The sequence below is a fragment of the Solanum verrucosum genome, unplaced genomic scaffold, assembly GCF_900185275.1.
Source record: "Solanum verrucosum unplaced genomic scaffold, falcon-dt-bn FXZP01000277.1, whole genome shotgun sequence".
Lineage (NCBI taxonomy): Eukaryota > Viridiplantae > Streptophyta > Magnoliopsida > Solanales > Solanaceae > Solanum > Solanum verrucosum.
Window position 1 is genome coordinate 3,403,990 of NW_026019945.1, and position 20,378 is coordinate 3,424,367.

At 35.2% G+C, this 20,378-nt stretch overlaps 2 protein-coding genes across 3 annotated transcripts; both read left to right on the forward strand.

Moving 5' to 3' along the window:
• Positions 1-843: 843 nt before the first annotated feature.
• On the forward strand, positions 844-11,347 carry LOC125840466 (increased DNA methylation 1). Of its 2 annotated transcripts, XM_049519471.1 has the most exons (10): positions 844-966; positions 2,096-3,678; positions 3,859-4,640; positions 7,391-7,511; positions 7,806-7,888; positions 8,387-8,628; positions 9,138-9,224; positions 10,168-10,267; positions 10,576-10,777; positions 10,875-11,347. In XM_049519471.1, the coding sequence occupies exons 2-10, from the start codon at positions 2,253-2,255 to the stop codon at positions 11,291-11,293; spliced, it is 3,462 nt and encodes a 1,153-aa protein (XP_049375428.1). In that variant the 5' UTR covers positions 844-966; positions 2,096-2,252; the 3' UTR covers positions 11,294-11,347. The 2 variants fall into 2 exon arrangements, with proteins under 2 accessions (XP_049375428.1, XP_049375421.1); XM_049519464.1 differs by having other exon boundaries at positions 2,096-4,640.
• Positions 11,348-11,808: 461 nt separating this feature from the next.
• Positions 11,809-18,064, forward strand: LOC125840674 (probable beta-1,3-galactosyltransferase 14). The gene is made up of 7 exons (XM_049519648.1): positions 11,809-12,281; positions 13,505-13,657; positions 13,741-13,823; positions 13,941-14,040; positions 16,499-16,612; positions 17,114-17,256; positions 17,814-18,064. The coding sequence occupies exons 1-7, from the start codon at positions 11,914-11,916 to the stop codon at positions 17,903-17,905; spliced, it is 1,053 nt and encodes a 350-aa protein (XP_049375605.1). The 5' UTR covers positions 11,809-11,913; the 3' UTR covers positions 17,906-18,064.
• Positions 18,065-20,378: the final 2,314 nt, after the last annotated feature.

Genomic DNA, 20,378 nt, shown 5'->3' on the forward strand with positions numbered 1-20,378 from the left:
ATTTAATACTTCAATCATTTTTCAATGAGATTTGTTATAAGCTTTAACAAATACCAGAATATCCCAATCTTCATTTATCCTTATAGTTCCATCCATGAGCAACATCTCAAGTTTGAATCTTCTCACTATCAACATAATCAAGTTTTTTCTTTCCTACTCAAGGAGACAACCACAACATTAGTTTAACTTGTTTAAAAATAAAATCGTTAATTTTCTTAACAATTTACTTGCATATAATTCAATTGACATTTTAAATTTTCTTTTTTATATATACTAGATAATAAAAAAATAAAAATATAGCATCACATGAATTTCGTCATGAATTACTTATGATGTCATCAAGTCACTTTAATATATCTCGAATTGCGTTCACATAACGACATACGTCTTTGTCCACACTCCTAATGAAAAAAGAAAAACAAGCCCACAGAAATGCTCAATACAACAATTCCTCTAAAAAAACCATCCAACTCAAATGGCGAACACACGTCAAAAAAAAAAACAAGCCCACAAAAATGTTTAATAAAACAATCCCACTAATAAAACCATCAAAATTCAAATGGCAAAAAAAATTAAACAAAGCGGTAAATATTTTTTTCCTATTTTTTTAAAGGAAAATAATAGTAAATGCTCAAGGAGAAAATTTAACAAACAGACAAGCAAGTGCTAAGTGGGTTAACAGTATATAAGGTCACTCACGCACATGGCGGACGAAGTAGAGAGAGAAAGAAGAAAGTGTATTCAGTTGTTAATGGTGTTTATCTTTTTGTACTTTTTAGTGAGCGATTCGTTCATTCCAAAGCCAAAGCCTTTCACACAGTCATTTCTTCACTTCTGAGTTTCCCGGCGATAAAATGGTAAAGTTTTACCGATGAACGACCTTATCGTCAGATCCTCTTCGTCCTTAACCGCACCGGAGTTTCCCAAACCCTAACAGTCATCGGAGAAATGCATTTCTAAATTCAGGTATGTTTTCTGGTGAAGCGGTGCAAGCGGCGCTGCGGCGGATTTGTTGTTTTTTTGTTTTAATTGAATACTTGATATCTATCTATATGGATTCGGCTTTATGGATCCGGAAAATTACTGAATTTTGTGCGTTTTTGATTGAATTTCGATGAATTGTTACTTTATATGTTTTCCTTTTCGGTCATTTCCAGATATGTTAACTTTCTCGGAACGGTTTTCTCCTTTTTCGGTTATTTTGCTGAAGGATTGAACAGCAGCCACTCTTTCTGTATATGTTAGTTTTTTTTTTTTGCTAATGCAGCTTTTGTTAGATTTTTGTTTTAAATTTGATTGTTTTTCCCTTTTGTGTTATACAAATGCATCAAATTAGGAAAGGTAGTATTTGAGTATCTGGACTTCTCGATTATCTAATTCTGTATGGCCTAACACTTAACAAAAAAGAGCAAAAGGTCTATAGTATATTGTTTTATGAGTTTATGCGTCTGCTTGAATTTAACTGTAATCGTTGTCTACTTTTAACTTCAAAGACATTGCATAAACAAAGAAAGACTTGATTTTGATGCACTGGTTCTGTGCCCTGATTAGGAATAATTAGCTTTCCTTAATTTGTCAGTTCGTTACTTCGTTAAACCCTTGATGTTGCCTCATTTGGTTTCAGTTGCTTCCTGCTCCTGCAATGTTTTCTTTACTTGTTACGACAGCCGCCTCTTATAGAATTAAACGAAACATGTCTTAGATGACATCCTTTCCTTGATAATGATCAAGCCTCATATATAATTCTGAAGAATCAGACAGGAACATCATATTCCTTGGTCCATGAAACACTATTTGCTCCATACTAATTACTCCAACCCTCTCCCCCTTCAACTGGAATCTTTTGTATCGTGCTTATGACTAGGGGATTGAAAGAAATGATAATTTAACCTTGAAATTGGAGGCAACAGGCCAGTAGCCGTTGTGGCTAAATAAGTTTCTGGGCTTTGTTTTGTAAAAGCAACCGGCATTTGATTTTTCAGAATTGCATTAATTTAGCGTGGAAAGAGATCTGCTTGTTGACTCATTTGTCATGGATATGAATTATTGCACTGCTGTGAATTTCTTAGAATTTTGTGTTTCTGTTTCTGTGCAGATGCATACAAGTGGATATTATAAGTCCAGACTACAGATCATTCCGAGATGAGATTTATTCTGTAGTGAGGCTTGATGCTGGTCTTTCATTCCTTTTTGATTTGACCAAGGATACACTAAGAACTTTAGGATTGTGGAGAAGTAATAAGTCAGCAAAGATGCTGTTCAACAAAGACATTGAAGGTCTGCGTGATGATGGCTTTGATGGGTCAGTGAATGAGACACAGATATTTGCAAATGTGTACTTTGGAAATGAGGGTGATACCAAAAGGTGTCTTGTGACCGGAATGATCAACTTTGAGGGCGACCTTACTAGCCAGACAGATGAACCTGGACATTTGTGTGGTGAAGATTTTGGTTTGACAGTACATCATGATTCTCATGACATAAAGGAAGATTCTGGTGAAGACCCTTGTGAACGAGAGCTAACCAATAATCATGTGGAAAAGGAATCCGAACCATTACCTTCCTTGGACATAGTACCTGCAGATATAACTCCGCAACCTTCTTCCTGCCCTTCTTTGAATGTAATTTGTCATATAGTTGAATCTTCAAACCAAGGTGTTAAATCAAGTTCTTATTTGCAGAAGCGGCACAATGTGCTGGACAAAAGTCATGTGCTTGGTGAAATGGAGTCATCAATATTAAGATCATCTAAAATAGAAGGAAATGGATGGAAGGATGTTGTTGGCAAAGTAATTGCATCACCTGCTTCTCAGGAGAGCTATGCAATTGGCAGTGCTGCGAAGTCATCAGGAATTCTTCGACCTAACAAGCCAAAGTGGAGGGACCATTGCTTTGTAGAACTGGATGAATCTGAATTGCTAACGATTAAGGATTCTCCAAATGACCCTCGCCCTCTTCTACGGCACCACATCCATCGTTTGCTCAGAGCAGCAGGCTGGGTAATCGGGAGGCGTAAACGCAATAATAAATTTCATGGAATTGGTGAGTATGTTTACAAGTCACCTGAAGGAAGACCAATTCGTGAATTCTGGAGAGCCTGGACCTTGTGTGGACAGAGTTTGCTTACTTATGCAGATGGTATTTTTCCAGAAAAGGATTGTAGGTTGTGGTCTGATATGACACAATTTTTGAGTGACCTCTCAGTTTCAGTGAAGGAGATTGATAAAGAACTGGCTACCTTGGAAACAGCTTCTGCATTGGCTCGGCTTTGGAGTCTCCTCGATCCTTTTGTAACTGTGGTGTTCATTGACAAGGTATTGCGCTCTCTCAAAGAAGGAAAAACAATTAAAGCCAAAATGACTTTGGCCACCGCTCCTGTTAAAAATAACATAAAGAATGTAGACGACACAGGAAATATGTTTGCTGATGAGAGGGCTTTGCAGAATCAGCCTTGCAGCTCATCTTTTGTCTCAGATAGTGCATTGACAAGTACTGAGACAGATAAATGGATCCACGAGGAGTATGGTGATGAAAGTTCTCTCAACTTAACAGAGCCCCAGATGGGTGAAGGCAAATGTATGAATGGTGTATCTTGTTATTATCCTAATGAAAGATCCATGTGCTTAAGGGATACTGTCAGTGAGGGTGCTGATAAATACAGAAAACTCTTAAAAAATGGTAATGATCTACTGGAATTAGCTCCTTTACCATCTTGTGGATCTGAAACAACCAGTGAACATATGGAATATTGTTTGTTTGAAGTTCCTATTTGTTCAGAAAATGCACTAACCTCGATTGGAGGATCTGATAATATGACCAAATCTCTGACAATAATTTCCGATGGTATACCTCATGCAGAAAGTTCAGTCTTGAAAAGGAAGGTCCTGAAGAAATCAAAGAAGTTATCAGAAATGGAATTTGCTAATGGTTACCAAGATGACCAGTTTGACCCATCTTATAGGAAGAGTGGATTTCATGAAGTAATTACAAGCAAGCACAAAATTGGGCCAAAGAAACGTAAGACATGCTGTCTTAGTGACGATGATCTCTTAATTTCAGCTGTATTTAGAAACACGACATGCAAATCTGGCAACAAAAGGTCCTCTGGTAAAATCAAACCTCTAAGGAAAAGGAAGAACCAGAAAAGTGGTTGTAAGTTGCTTTTACGTTGCCTCAACAAGGGTGGAAAACACTTCCCCGAAGAAAAATGGCCTACCTTTGCCTCAAGGACTGTGTTATCCTGGTTAATTCATTCTGGGGTTGTCTCCCTAAATGAAGTGATCCAGTACCAGAACTTGAAGGATGATTCTGTGGTAAAAACCGGCTTTATTACCACTGATGGAATATTGTGTAATTGCTGTGACCAGGTGCTCTCCATCTCGGAGTTCAAAAATCATGCTGGTTTTAAGGTCAATCGTCCCTGTTTGAATCTTTTCATGGAAAATGGTAAGCCATTCACCTTATGTCAGCTTGAGGCTTGGTCAGATGAATACAAGGCACGGAGAGCAGTTTCTCAGACTTCCCAAGCTGAGGAAAGGGACCAAAATGATGACAGTTGCGGGCGATGTGGTGATGGAGGCGAATTGATTTGCTGTGACAACTGTCCAGCTACATTCCATCTAGCATGCTTGTTCACACAGGTTCGTCTTTTGACCCTTTTCACTTAGTTTACTTGTTCGAGTCAGTTTGATGCCTTTATCTTGCCTTGAATAAATAATTTTCTTTCTCAATGTTTAAGTTTAATCCACTTGTAAATTGTAAGATGTCAAAAGATTTGTCCTTGCGCTTATGCATGGGTTCTTATATGATTTTAGCTGACGTTATATTGTGAAAGTATTTTTCCCCTAGGAAGGAGATATATTCTCTGAACCAGTTTCTAATCCGTCTTAATTCTTTCAAAGATGCTGATGTGTTTTATCATCAGAGTGCTGGTGAATGCATCAACTTTTAACTTTCTAAATCAGCTATCCCATATGTAGCTACAGGTTCCTTGGACACCCTCAGTGACCAACATATAGTGGTGGTTAAGTTTGATTTTGAGGAAGTAATTGACCTCTTAAAGTTATCATTGAAATGTTGAAGGTGAAGCAGTATCGTATGCATTTCAGTTACACCTTTGCCATGAACCATTTGAACCATTTCAGTTGAAATGGACCTAAGATACTTGATATTTCCTTTCTTGGGTATGACTTGAGCATCTTTCTTCACTTCCACTTCCGTCTCATGCGTCACTCACTGAACTTGCACTCTAGGTATATAGTACTAGTAGGCATCTTATATTATACTTTAGAAAAGGAAGATTTTGGTCCTTTCAAGGGGTGAAAACGAATATTGCCTGAAAATTGTTTTGCAGATAAATACTCCCTACATGACCTAAATATAGTACATCTTTGGCAAGTTAGAGTTCTAAAGAGCATGTTTTTAATGATTTAATAGGTGTTTGACATTGGAAAAGCCCCAAGTTTCCAAGCATTATTTTGTAGACGCTTAGAATTATCCAGCTTAGGTGTATTGGAGGTGATGTTGGAAGCTCAAAAAGTTATTGTGCGTCTCTTATTGAACAGTGGACTACATTTTTGGACGTCCAGAAAGTAATGTATTAAACAAATGTTGGATGGAGGGACTGCTGCCTTTGTAGAAGTTAAAAGAAAGATGTTTTTATATTATATAGGATAGTTGTGAAATGAACAAATAGTATGCGCTTTATAAAAAAATAATAATATCCTTTACTGTTTTATGCATATAAGGACTGTTGTGGCGCAAAGACTCCCAGTGCTTTTCTAGTGGTAATAGCGCAATGTGTGATGTATGGGTTACATGTACGTACATCATAGGCTTGAACCCTGCCACAGAGAAAACATGGTGTTTGAGTGGATAAGAGTTAGAGGGACAGGCTCATTATCCACTAAGTTTCGAATGTCTGCCATGGAGCCTCGGGTTTTTCTCGGTTATAAAGAAAAGGACTGTTTTGGTGGAAAGACGAGTCTTTAAAGGGAAATAATTGAGAGTAAGGACTGAACAGGACATGCAACTTCTTTGGTGTTCTTTTTATATGTACACAACTTCTTTGATGTATGGAAAGGTGGACTTAATAGTTTCAGAGCTTATTCCTTTTAACAAAAAATTGAAGTCTCCTATTTCTGTTGCTGAACATCTTAGGATCGATGTCAAAATTGGTTTTGCATTTCATGTAATTACTTGTGATCTAAGTTGTGCGGACTCTTCACTTGATGCAGCACAGGTGTCGATTCTCCAAAAATACACTTCTTTTGGAGAATCCGACACACATCTGCTGACATTTTTGAAGAGTCCGAGCAACATAGCTTGTGATCCTATTGTTATGACATTCACAGGTTGATCAGCTTTAAAATTTGTCTTACATTCGGTGGTATTACTTGTAATCCTAGTGTATAAAGTTAACAGGTTAAAAAAATTATTTATCTAGTAGTCCTATGAGATACTGATACTTGGTCCTAGGACAGTTCTCAACACCGATTTGGTAACTATTGGCATTTCCTGAAAAGAAACATTTAATTGTTCTAGTTCTATTCTATCAAACAGATTGTTGAAGTTGTGCCAAAATTGAGCTTTACTCTTTTTCTGGAATTAGCAAACTAGTCCTGCTTGTCTTTAGAGGTTGTTTGGTTAACATGCTACTTCCATGGTGATTATATTTTGGGGACTGTGCAATGACAAATTATAAATGAATTTTTATGCTGCTATTAATAATGTAGAGATTGTTATGTGGTGATCAATAATGATGGGGGATTGGTTTTTTAGGAAGGTAAAGTGATGGGATTGCTGTGCATGGATTTCTTGCTTTAATGACATTTTTGTCTTTAGTACTTTAATCTGCATATTACTTTACATGAATTCTTATTTCTATTCTATTCCCCATAAAATAATAGAAAGGTTTCACATAACTAAATGCGGGTATTTGTCTAATATCGCCAACCAAATGCTGCATAACATTATGCGAAATGGAACATATTTGCACTCTATTTAGTTGGGGTCAAATATGTCCTCGTCTGCACTTAAATGGACTATATTTGCCCTCATTTTCTTCTTAATTACTTGTTTTACTTTGTTTTTATTGCTTTTTTACCATTTTCGTTAGTCATACCATGGGTTCTCTACAAACCTGTACTCTATTTGTTTGCCAATATTGTTCATTCTCAAAAAAAATAAATTATTTACCAATATTGTTTTGGTTTTGTGTCTGCACGAGGCATGAATGTATGATTCTTCTAAAATAACACATCTGCTCATATGTCTTGGTTTCCCTTTGATTTTGTTGCGTATCATATGAAGTTGAGTACTGAATTTTGTTTAACGACACTGGACAAGAGATATAAATTCTAGTAGATTAACTTATTATTTCTTGTTTCAGGAGCTTCCTGAAGGGAGCTGGTACTGTTCACAGTGCACATGCCAGAAATGTGGGGACGTGGTCAAATGCAGTGAAGCAAGTTCTCCTGGTGGATATAAATGTTCACAATGTGAACATAAATGTGCGTTCTCCCATGAACTTGACTTGTTTGGTTTCTATTCTTTTCCCATTGCAGGCCTGAAAATGTCCAAATATTGGTATTGGAGCTCTGTATTCTTTTCTTACCCCAGAATGCATGGTCTCAAATAATACTAAGATTTTGCATTTGGCAAACTTCAGAAGCCTCGATCAGAGAATTATCATGTTCTTTCACATTTGTTCAGTTATGGGGGCGGGAAAATACATCTTCCTTCCCAAAAGTTTCCTTGGTTTTCTGTTACTAAATTCCTCAATGGCTTTGATGATTTGTGAACAGATCATGAAGCATGCAGTAATTTAAGGATTACAAAAAGTGGTCTGGCCTCTGATACATGGTTCTGCAGCGAAAGCTGTCAAGAGGTGAGCTAGTCATCTCAGCTTTACCTTTTTCATTACTATAAAACAAGCTTGTTCAATGATGTAAGTCCCTGACGCAATTCAGTGTAACATAAAACAAATCAACTTTCATATTTTTGTCTCTTCGAAGGTTTTAGTGTGGAGTCTGAAGTTCTATCAATGGTTACTAGTTCCTTTGAATGTGATATGACATGGCAGGAGAATGTGATATGAAATATGATTGTTATATCGTCAATGTATCATATGACTTATGAGTAGGTCTATCTAGAAGTAACAGCTAAACTAAGAACAGAAATTTTTGCACCATGTATAGTAATAGTAAAAAACACCTGCTTTTCACTGCAAAGTACTGTTCTGTGGCCTTGGATTAAGTTCACCTGCTTGATCTTTTCCTTGATACGTGAAAGATTTTAGCATGAAAGAATATCAACTTCATTGCAAGGTTGACTATGAATTATTTTAGTTGTCTTACAGAAAAACTTAAGCGATATTCTTTTGCAGGTTTATGAAGGTCTTCACTCTCGCATTGGGTTCGTTAATCATCTGGCTGATGGCTTTTCGTGGACTCTTCTGAGGTGCATTCATGGTGACCACAAAGTTCATTCTCAGCGGTTTATTGCTTTGAAGGCAGAATGCAACTCCAAGTTAGCAGTTTCCCTTACGATTATGGAGGAGTGCTTTCTTCCCATGGTGGATCCAAGAACTGGCATAGATATGATACCCCATGTGATATATAGCTGGGGGTGAGTATTTCTGCTTCCCATCAACTCTTTTCTATCTTGGCATACTGCTGTGCTTACTGCTTACCTGTGTGGTTGGGTATATCGCTTAATGCTTATTCTTCCACATTCTTCAAAAGCAGTTGTGAGATTAGCTACAGCCTACACGTTTTGCCAAAATTCCTGCACTTGATAGATAAGGCATTATTCCTAGCATGTCTTGTTCATTCAGTTCTCATTCAATTATTTTGAATAATTGAATGGAAGGTTGAACTATAAATTTAAGAATAATATATTTTATGTTGAAATGACAGAAAAACTTTATAAGAGCAATTTTATCTGAAGCATTATGTTGTAAGGAATATAATGACAATATGCAAAAAATGGAATAAGTTTCATCTATTCAATGAGCCAAATCAAAAGGTGCCATTGGTCTTGCATCCATGGTGTCATTTGACTATGTTCATATCAACTTTACAAAATACAATGACACTTAAGTGGTGCTGGCAGACTTATCTTTAAAATCTTTACAGATCACAATTTGCTCGGTTAAATTATCTTGGATTCTACACGATGATCCTGGAGAAAGATGACATATCAGTAGCTGTAGCATCAGTAAGGTAATTCTTTACAATCTTGAATGCAATTGTCCATTGTCATTGCTTGTTCTATAAACTCCACGGTCTATTGCAATGCAGATATTCTTGGAGCATATGTATCTTTTCTGATTTGCTTTGTGCTCCTTTACCTTTTATTTGTGGCCTGTTTTCTTTTGTTTATTTTAAAGAAAAAAATATGTCAGTGTTATTGGAGTTGGAACTTTAGAAGGAAAAACGATACATTTGGAGTTGAAGCTTCCTTTAAGTACTTTAATATGACATCTTAAGCTTGCGATTTCAATTTCACGGTTCCATCTTGACCTGATCTTTTGGTTTGTATGCTATGTTTGTGTTTCTTACTGTACGCCTTTCAATTACATCAAGTATTTTCTGTTCTTGCGAGTACGCCTTTCAGTTACATCAAGTATTTTCTGTTCTTGCGAGTATTAGAAGTATTTTCTCCTATCGGCTGCTTAATATTAAGAGGCTAGTCTGTGATTTAGTAAGAGATGCCTTTGCGCATATTGCATGTGCATTGCAGGTTGTTTCTGTTATTTATGCTTGGTAGACTATTAGGTATTTTTGGAATTTCATTGAAAAAATATTAATTTTTTTTCATCTGGAGGTTTCTGAATAACTGGTGCATTCATGTCTGTTACAGAAGGTGCTTTGAAGAAACTTACTTTAAGTATTGTCGACTAGTATATAAATTTCTCTGACCAAAAAAAAAAAGAAAAAGACTAGAAATTTCTTAACTATCACTATCCAATCCCTACATTTACTATATGGGGATGCCAAAAAGAGTTAAGTTTACTTGAGACTTTTTTCCCCATAACCTCGATCATTAATTGTGACTAGCAAGCTGTGGCCTCCTTGCTGTCTGTTTGATAAAACCGTCTCACTAAAATCAGGATTTTTTCTGCGGCGAGATCTTTCTCTGAATCAGAATTTGGTTCTTATGCAGGATCCATGGGGTAACAGTTGCTGAGATGCCTCTGATTGCAACATGCAGTAAATACCGCCGCCAGGGAATGTGCAGGCGCCTACTAAATTCTATACTGGAGGTAATCTGACAGGAAACAATGTTTTAAATGCCGGGTGTCCCACTCAGATGTTTTACTTAGTAGAGGGTGGGACATAAGCCCCAAAAATGGGTGTTAATCCTATGGAATTTTAATTTTATATGATAACAAATTATAGTTAGTGTTGAATTATTTTAAATAAATGTTTAACATGCTATACTTATGAAACCCCTTGTTTGTTCCCTTCTTTTCCTCGTCTCTGGGGCTTGCGATGCACATTATCTTTTATTTTACAGTGAAGCAAGGCTTTGCCATGTATGCTTACTTGTTTCCCTTGTGATGACTTCCAGATGCTAAAGTCGTTCAAGGTTGAGAAACTTGTCATATCAGCTATCCCAGGTGTAGTGGAAACATGGACTTGTGGCTTTGGCTTTGAACCCTTGGAAGATCATGAGAAACGAAGTCTAAGTCATATCAACCTCATGGTGTTCCCTGGAACTGTATGGTTGAAGAAGTCTTTGTTTCAAGTTGCTGATGCAGATCAACCGAGTGGTGAGTATTTAGTGTTTGATGTTCTTCAACTTTAAAGATATCTTCTCTTTCTTAAACACTACAAACTGGAATTGATATGTTTCATTCTTGAAATCAGTTTGTCCGGGTGGAACAGTATCCTGCCATGAAAATGGCCTCACCATTATCGAGCCCATGCAACATTGCGTGCCATCTCAAGATGTCAACGCAGGAGCTGATGTCAGACACCCACCTCAGTCTGAGAGTTTGCAATTCTGTGAAGATCAAGGTGGTAGTAATCTTGCTGGTCATGAGCCTAGGCAAGGCTGTGAAGGAAACACCATTAATCCAGAGCATCAAACTGAAACCAGGCTGCCGGACTCAAATGATTTACAACCAGTGGAAGTCCAGTATGTTGTTGATGCTCTGCCTGGCAAGTGCTCAAAACTCTCCGAGGAACCGGTTCTGACATATATCAGCCATGGGGAAGCAGGTTGTAGAGTAGATAATTTGCAGATGAATGTGGATAGTCATTTTTGTTTAGATGAAGTGAATTAATGTGTTGTAGGTGAATGTGTAATGACGTTGATAATTTATAATTTCGTAGCTATACACCAGTGACTTTGTCAAGCGGGATAGGAAATAAGCAAAACGATGCGGAAAATGAAAATCTGGGCGAATTGCTTTCTCAAGTCATTTTCATTTTTTTAAAGTTCTTATGGTTTTTTTTACAAAAGATTTTCATTTTTACACCTAAGATATTTGAAAAAACTATTTTCTTTTTATCCTTTTATATGTGGTCAAAAGATTTTAATTCCCCCATTGAAAAATTCACTATTTACTTTGAACATGCATCGTATTTGAAAGATAGTTAAATTTTTTGATAACTCTGAAATATTTAAGAAAATCTAATCAAATTTCACGACAACGTAACAGATATTAGAAGATATATTTTCAAAATCTAGAAGCAAACGCTCCCTAAATATACTAATAATTCCAGAAAGAGGACAAAAATGGAGGAAATGAAATACACCTAACATTGCAATTTGCAAGAATTCATCAAACAGAGAGTGTAACTTCCATAACAGTGCTAAAATCTCAACTCCCCAACACCAATTTTGAACCTTTGTGATCTTTCAATTTCTGTAAATTATGTGCTAATTTTCTCATAATTTGAAATGCCGTCATCTCCTAAATCTTTCAATGCTTGGCCATCTTCTTCTTCCTCCTCCGTCTACTCCCGCAGATCGACGGTCCTGATCCTCTGTTCTCTCATCGGTGTAGCTGGGTTTATGTTCGGTTTTATTGCAATTTCGAAGCAGGGTTTGGGATCAAATTGTAAATATGCTGAACCTCGATCTGTTTCTGTTGTTTGGGATAGAACTGGTAGTAAAGAAAGTGAAGATACTGGTGGAGTTTCAGATGAAGGGCAAAAGAGGCATAAAGTTATGGGCTTTGTTGGGATCCAAACTGGGTTCACTTCCACCGGTCGACGCCGGTCGTTGAGGCAGACTTGGTTTCCTTCTGATCATCAAGGCCTTCAAAAGTACTACTACTACTCTCTCTGTAATTTGTTATGAATGTGGAATTAAAAAAAATTAATCTTTAGTTTATTGTTGTGCGTTTGAACCCGTCTCTCTACCTCTACGAGGTAGAAGTAAGGTTTGGATACACACTACCTTCCTCAGATTCCACCTAGTGAGATTACACTGGCTATTTTGTTGTTCTTGTTGTAGTTTATTGATGTGATTTACCTCCATGGTGTAGAAGTAAGGTTTGCATACACCGTAGCCTCCCCAGACTCTTACACTAGCTATGTTGTTGTTGTTGTTGTAGTTTATTGATCTGCTGTGAGATTTTATAAAACCATGTATAATTAATACAAACTTAGTTAAGAAAAAGACACAATGGAAGGGATAGCTATGAGATTTCATAAAACCATGTTTAATTAATACTATCTTTGTTAAGAAAAAGATGCATTAGAAGGGATAGCTCTGAGATTTCATAAAGCCATGCGTAATTAATACAAACGTAGCTAAGAGAAAGACACAATGGAAGGGATAGCTGTGAGATTTCATAAAACCGTGTGTAATTAATACAAACTTAGCTAAGAAAAAGACACAATGGAAGGAATAGCTGTGAGATTTCATAAAACCATGCGTAATTAATACAAACTTAGCTAAGTAAAAGATACAATGGAAGGGGCTGGTGTGAGATTACCTTCATTTGGAAATTCACATTATCTTATAGATAAGCATTTTAATCGAACTGACGTGAGGTGTTTGGAGTATTTACTGTGTAGTCTTTTTTCTAGTAATCAACTTAAAAATCTATTTAGTTAGTCGATTTTATGAGCATTCTATCATTTTTTTGTTTTTTTATGGTAGCTTGCTCTTGTAGTTTTATATGCCTGTGTGTCAAAGGGAATAAATTGATGTGTCTGACTTGCGGTTAAAAGACATTTTCTTAATTAAGGATGTGGAAATTGAGTTATTCATAGAACAATTTTATCATGCTCTTGTTGAATTGAACTGGAAGTTTCCTGCCATATAAATCCAAAAGGCGATACCTTTTTTTGTCTCCTTTTGCGGAAAAAAAAGAAAAAAGGAAAAATTGTTTCCTTTTTCGCTAAGCACTTAAAACCAGATATTTCACAAATGAACTCAATGTTATTCCTTTATTTATTATGTTTATAGGTAGTTGTGTTTCTCTGTCTCTATGCGTTTCTTGAATCTATACTTCGCTAAACCGACGTAAATAAAATTGCAGGTTAGAAGAAGCTACTGGCTTGGCTTTTAAATTTGTAATTGGTAGAACAAGTGATCAATCCAAAATGGCCGAGCTTAGAAAAGAGGTAGCTCAATATGATGATTTTTTACTATTAGACATTGAAGAAAAGTACAGTAAGCTACCATACAAAACGTTAGTTCTGGCTGCTCTCATGTAGTAATTCATCATTTTTTTCCTTTTTTGGTTTCCTATACTTACTCAAGTTGTTTTTGCAGCATAGCTTTTTTTAAAGCTGCCTATGCGCTTTATGACTCTGAATTTTATGTTAAAGCTGATGACGACATATATTTGAGGCCAGGTAACAAGAATTTTGAAGCTTTTCTATTCTTACTGTTCTTTACATGTGGTTCTTGTTATGCATTTACCATGTCCTGTAATTTTGATGTACTTGAGTTGCTTTAATTTTCCATTATAGATCGCCTTTCACTGCTCTTGGCCAAAGAGCGCCCTCACTCCCAAACATACCTTGGATGCATGAAAAAGGGTCCAGTTTTCACTGACCCCAAGCTCAAATGGTGAGTCTCATAATTTGCCTGCATGCGATATATTCCCAATGTAATGCTGGTAACTAGTTTATTTACTCTATACATGTAGAAACTTAGTCCCTCCATTTCTAGTTGAATGCCTCAGTATTATTTTGGAGGACTAATAGGGGCCGACCGAGGTACTACCCAAACTCACATTACTTAATTTTACAATTTGACTCTTAAACAGACCATGGTAGCGAATCTAAAAGATTGTAATAAATTCTTGCACCAAAAACAGAAAACTATATAAATGTATGAAGGGGTTGAAGATAAACTAAGCACAGTATTAGCAGTCTTGTTTAAGTTTAGGACGCCACGCTTACATGCGTTTAAGTGTAGACACTCAAGACCTAACTGCTAAGCCAAGCATTGCATCACCCATTGGCTCTATATGGAAAAGGATGGCACTAAACAACAAGCATAGCTAGCAAAGTGTAATATTAATTGTTAAGTAGCCAGTATGAATGATACTAACTAAAAATAGGAAATTAGAAATCTAGTAGAAGAAAACCAGTTGCTAAATCTATTTTAGAAATTCAAAAATGCATCTTTGCGTTTGAATTAGAAATGTGAAGATGGTTTTTGACCTTGATTCATATGATATTTACTTCATATATTTCTTTTAATTGTTGTTCTTCTAATTCTTTTGCCCATATAATTATTGTTTGAGTCTATAGTTATTTTCCCTTTCATTAAATATATAGAAATTTTTTCATCTTCTTTTCATCTGTGCGTTTCTTCACTAATGTCGGGCATTAATTGTGCTGTGTGCTGAGAGCCTCAGCAGATTTTGGCACTTTTCGATGCATTTTTACCTTAAACAACACTAACACTAATATAAGGCTCCAAAAGGAAATGGTAGCTTGAATTTGAAGGTATAAAAAACTGTTAGTGTTTACTATAGTATTTGGTGGACTGCACAAAATCCAGAGGGTCTTCTGTGTATATATTAATACTGACTTCTGCTATTTCTTTTGACTTAATACCTCTGTTGAGAAGAGCCTTCCTTTACACCCAACTCATTCTCCCTGCAGATATTTATATTATGAGAAAGGATCAAAACTATTTAAATTTAAGGTTTTGGAGTTGTATCACAAACAAATTGCATCAATGACAATGTAGCTAACAAAATGGCAACGTTCATTTGTGTCTTTTACAGTTTCCATTCTATATTTAGGAACTCTCTCCTATCTTTTTTTTCTACAAGTAAATGAATTTTGTTGGGGAAAAGGTGGAAAAATCCGGTATTTACTAGATGACTTACAAATGAATTCATTCTTCTTTTTTGTTTGCGGAGGATGGGAGGGTGATAAAGTATTAATCATTAGCAGTTTGTATGCCTGCTGATACATTATTTCATGCCTGTGATGATGGTGGGATAAAGAATATAAAGTTTGTTTGGGTCCTGTGGAAAGAAATCAAATATGCTCTGAGAAACTAATACTATGTAAATTATATGAGACCATTTTTCTCTATGTGATTTTATGTCTACCTCACCATTTTAACACATTTAATCATTATAGTATTGCACCTATATGGTAGAGCATTTAAATGCATTTAAATGTCAACGTTAGATATGGTTAAACCATCTCAGATGACCTTCTCTCGTTTTAGATATGCTGCTACTATAGGCTCAACATTTACTACCTTATGGGTATTGTTGGTCTCACAATCATACTTATCTTTCACTTTTGCATAAATCTTCCAACTCCTGTAGCACTCCTCTATTTAAGCCTCTCTTATTTTAGATCTATTTGCAACATCTTTAAATGTCATGCCATTCTCCTGCAAACTGAGTCGAGAAAGAAACCTGAATTGTCTGCATTTAGCACTATAATCCCGTCTAGTATCACTTTATTCATTCTTCTGGCAGGGGCTAAACTTGTAACACTTTTTTTTTTTTTTAATCTTACCTTTAACTTACCCTAAAATCTTACTCCCTTCGAGTCATTCCAAGTTTTTTGTGACTTCCTTTCTGGTTATTACAGTTGACACAATATCATCCGCAAGTAACATACACCATGTAGTTTCCTCTTGTATATATTATTGATTTGCTCATTCAGAATTATGGTAAACAAGTATGGTCTAAAGGCAGATCTGGTGTAAACCTACATTATGTGAAACTCCTCTGTATCTTCTCCAATTATTTTCTTTCTTCTGATAGTTCTATTGTACATGTCCTTTATAGCATTTATAGATTTCATATGAATCCCTGCTTTGGAATACAACATTACCAGTTGTCCAGTTTCCCAAAAAAAAAAAAAAAAAGGCTTTGATATGAATCCCTTTATTCTGCAACATCATCAGAGGACTTTTCTCAACTCCCTCATATGCTTTCTATAGGTGAAAATTTATCATGTGAAGATCCTCCTTCATTATACCATAAATTTCCATCCATTTTTTTTAACAAAAACAATTAAATATATTCTCTGTGAAACTGATGCAGGTATGAACCACTTGGATATATGCTCGGGAAGGAGTATTTTCTCCATGCTTATGGTCCTATTTATGCTCTTTCTGCTGATGTTGTTATGAGTTTGGTTGCCCTCAGGAACAACAGGCAAGTTGGTTTTGTACAAAATTCTGTAATTCATCTATCCTGAAGTGCAGAATATTACTCCATACATTTTTATTTTCAGAAAGGTAGTTGTAGGTCTTGTTTACTGCTGATGGGTATATTACATCTAGGCAGATGTTTATTTTTTTTCTCATCACATAAGAAGAAGAGAAAAAGACCCTAACTTCATTAGTGTCATATTTTCACTTTTTTCAAAACGTGTGTTGCATCTTCATCTATCACACTAATATCTTGAAAGATTTGCCTTAGTTATTTAAATTGTCTGCATTAATTAATTCTTCAATTTGAAATTCTTAATAGGCGTAATAATAAATTAAGATAGCATAAGATCTTTGATATAATAGCTGGATATAAATTACACATCACACTGCTTTTGCCTTGCAGTACCTCTTTCTTTATTTTAATTCAACCTTGTGTCTCTGCTAATTCCCAGTCAAAAGCATAATAGCTAATAAGTTATCTCCCTTGCTGTTGAATTTTCAGCTTCCGAATGTTTAGCAATGAGGATGTTACTATTGGTTCCTGGATGCTTGCGATGAATGTCAATCATGAGAATAATCAACACTTATGTGAACCAGAGTGTACCCCTTCATCCATTGCTGTGTGGGACATTCCCAAGTGTTCAGGTCTGTGCTCTTGTTCTTTTGAAAATCAGTGCTTCACATATGTTCCCTTGGTGATTTTGTTCGGAGACAAATAGCCTGCGAACTTTTGCTTTGATGCATATTGAATGATCATGAATTTGAACTTGTGGCATGGGGATAAGTGACAAAAAAATCTTTTGTTGTGAATTGTGAGGCATGTTAGATCATGAATTTGAATATGCAGCACTCTCTATGGAAGCTGCTAGTTTCGGCCATTTCCTTAAATGACACGTATTTTAGTAACACAATATAGGATACAATATTATTTAGAAATATATTATTGATAATTAGTCACAATCTCATTATATACTCCGTTCCAAGGCTATTGAATCAGTTGGGTTTAACATCTCGTTGCATCTTAAAAACTTGATTTCTTTATCTCTGTGTAAATGTGAATCTCAGTTGTCTGAAAGAACTGCACTTGATACTCGTGCTTTTTATTTTGGCAATTAATTCATCACTACACCAGCTTATTTCACTCACAGTACTTGTTCTTGCCAACTAGCTGATACCGCCCTTGACTTAACTTTATCCTCTAGGGCTATGTAACCCTGAGAAGAAAATGTTGGAACTTCATGCGAAAGATGCCTGTTCAAAGAGTCCTACTCTGCCATCAGATGAGGATGATTAGAGCTCATTGCTATCAAGCACAGTAGGCTGACGGATTATTTACAGATTGATTCATTCCTTTTGGTTAAAGAGCTCTGTCAACGTTGCTGCTGGAAACTTGCCTCCGCTAAATGTCACGTGCATTTTGTAAGTTACCTGTGCAACAGTAGTTCACGTCCATTTTTGTACGTTATACTGTTCAACAGTAGTTAGGAATATGTTTTTTTCCCGGTTGTTGTTGCATTTAGAGATCAGAGTTTTGTAGCAGTAGGAGATTTATGGGAGTAGTTTGTACGAGCCAAGAGATTACCTTAGTTCTCCTGTTGAGTACATTACACAGTTGTAATTTTGAGGTCCTAGAGCTGTTTAAGCACTGTTGAGGGAAAATATAGTAGTTCTAATATTCATATATGAACAATCCAAAGGTTTTTTTAGAATTCATATGTAAATTATGTTTATGGTTGTTTCTATAGCAAACCAGAATCATAAAAAGATATAAATTTGGAACGATACTTGAGTCGAGGGTCTTTCAGAAACTATAGGGATAAGGTATGTGTACATTCTACCCTACGCATACTCATCTACACCGGGTATGTTGTTAATATACATTTGCAAGGAATGGGTGAACTTACAAAATGAACCTATATGCTATCTAGTTTACAAAATATGTACACGGTCTACAAGTGGTATATACCTTATACTAAATATACATATATTATATCTAGCTACTTATACACAACATATACAACCAAAGTGTACATGTAGTGTACACTCTCCTAGAGAATACAATATCTTAATTATAAAGACGTTAAAAGGTTGAAATCATAGAGTTTATATATTGAATCTGTCTCTATTCGGATATATCGGAAGAAAAACTATTCTAGTCCAAATTCATGTATAAGAAAACTTAACATAATGATATTTTAGTAAAAAATTACGTGCACTTTGTATTTACATCAAGTCAATATATATATACATAACACTACATATTTGTACATAGATTTTTCGTGCGTAGCCATATTCAATTTAAAATGTATTTTCACCTCATTAAATCACTTAACTATAATACAGTAATATGATTTTATCATATTATAAATGTTATTTCCAAAATTAAATATTTATTTTTTTATTTATATTTTTTTCCTTTTTAGGGTGGTGAAGGAGGACCCCACTATATTAAGGAGCAGCTTGTGTATAGATCCTCTTTATATTTATTAGTATATTGTAAAGAGTATCCTAAGTCAATATTCACGAGACAATGGTCACCATATTTATGGTTTACCCAAATTGTCAAATTTCACATGACCAATTCTTTCACAATATATTCCTCTAAAATTAGCAATAAATTATACTATTAATGTATTATAAATTGGTATTAAAATAAGGATATATATGTATTAAGTAATTTGGTTAAGGATATATATGTATTAAGTAATTTGGTTAAGTAAGGGATATGAATGAACTCATGCATCTTTAATTTCGCCCTTTAAATTTGGTGTAAAAACATATTATATTTTTTAAAAGGATTCTGAGTTGAGGTTAAGGGTGTGTTCAGTATCGATTTTTTCATATTTGGTTGTCAAAAATTTTGAAAAATATTTTCTATAGAAAATAAAGTTTCTTAAAACTATAGAAAATATAAATTCTCTAATGAAAGTAGAGAAAACAAGTTCTACAAGTGATATCTCACGTTGATTGTCCTCTTTATCCTTCAACAGACCTTATCTTCACCGCACTCCAGCTTTTCATATTATTTGTCTAGATTATATACAAACAACTTTAGAATAATACTTTTTATTTAGTAACGAACACAAAAAATAAACAAAAATCTACTCATTTTATTTTTAAAAAAATAATATTTTTCATGCCAAACACTTCCAAAGTCTAATCTAGCCTAAGCATTTCTGACATCCCTATTTATGTCCTTTGGTGTACAATACAATTATTATTTTATGTTATCATCTTTTTCTCCAAAAAAATTAACTCAAAATCCAACAAAATGTCATGGCAGAGGCATCTTCTCTGAACAATAAAGATTCACATTAAATATAAATATATACAAAGTTCAAAAAATAAAAACAAATAGTAGTAAATTGGACCATAGTGTCCAATAGGTAGTGAAGAATACTAACCAAAAAAACACTTGATGACAAAAAATGTTCACAACCCAAACATGAGGAGAACTCCATTTTCTTGAATAACTTAAATTACTCTGAATTTCTGATCATGCCCGTACCCCCCCCCTCCCCACCCCCCACCCCAAACAATAATAATAATAAATTCTCAACAACCCCTTTTATTTTTTTAAATCTTTTTTGTGTGAATTTAAGAGGAATCCAATGAACCCCATGAAGAGACAATTGGGATAATTACTACACTGGTTTTAATTTTTTATTTTTTAAAATGTTTTTATCTTTGTGATTTTTTATTAGATTAATAAATTAAATCTGGCAGGGAAACAGAAGTCAGAAGAACATATACTAGCATAGGCTAGC

Excerpts from the sequence above, each read along its gene's own strand:
- LOC125840466 (XM_049519464.1), top strand. The coding sequence starts at position 2,253 with ATGCTGTTCAACAAAGACATTGAAGGTCTGCGTGATGATGGCTTTGAT. Across the intron at positions 9,225-10,167 it reads GTAGCTGTAGCATCAGTAAG|GATCCATGGGGTAACAGTTG; the intron begins GTAATTCTTTAC and ends GTTCTTATGCAG. Across the intron at positions 10,268-10,575 it reads TACTAAATTCTATACTGGAG|ATGCTAAAGTCGTTCAAGGT; the intron begins GTAATCTGACAG and ends GATGACTTCCAG.
- LOC125840674 (XM_049519648.1), top strand. The coding sequence starts at position 11,914 with ATGCCGTCATCTCCTAAATCTTTCAATGCTTGGCCATCTTCTTCTTCC. Across the intron at positions 12,282-13,504 it reads GATCATCAAGGCCTTCAAAA|GTTAGAAGAAGCTACTGGCT; the intron begins GTACTACTACTA and ends ATAAAATTGCAG. Across the intron at positions 13,824-13,940 it reads CGACATATATTTGAGGCCAG|ATCGCCTTTCACTGCTCTTG; the intron begins GTAACAAGAATT and ends TTTCCATTATAG.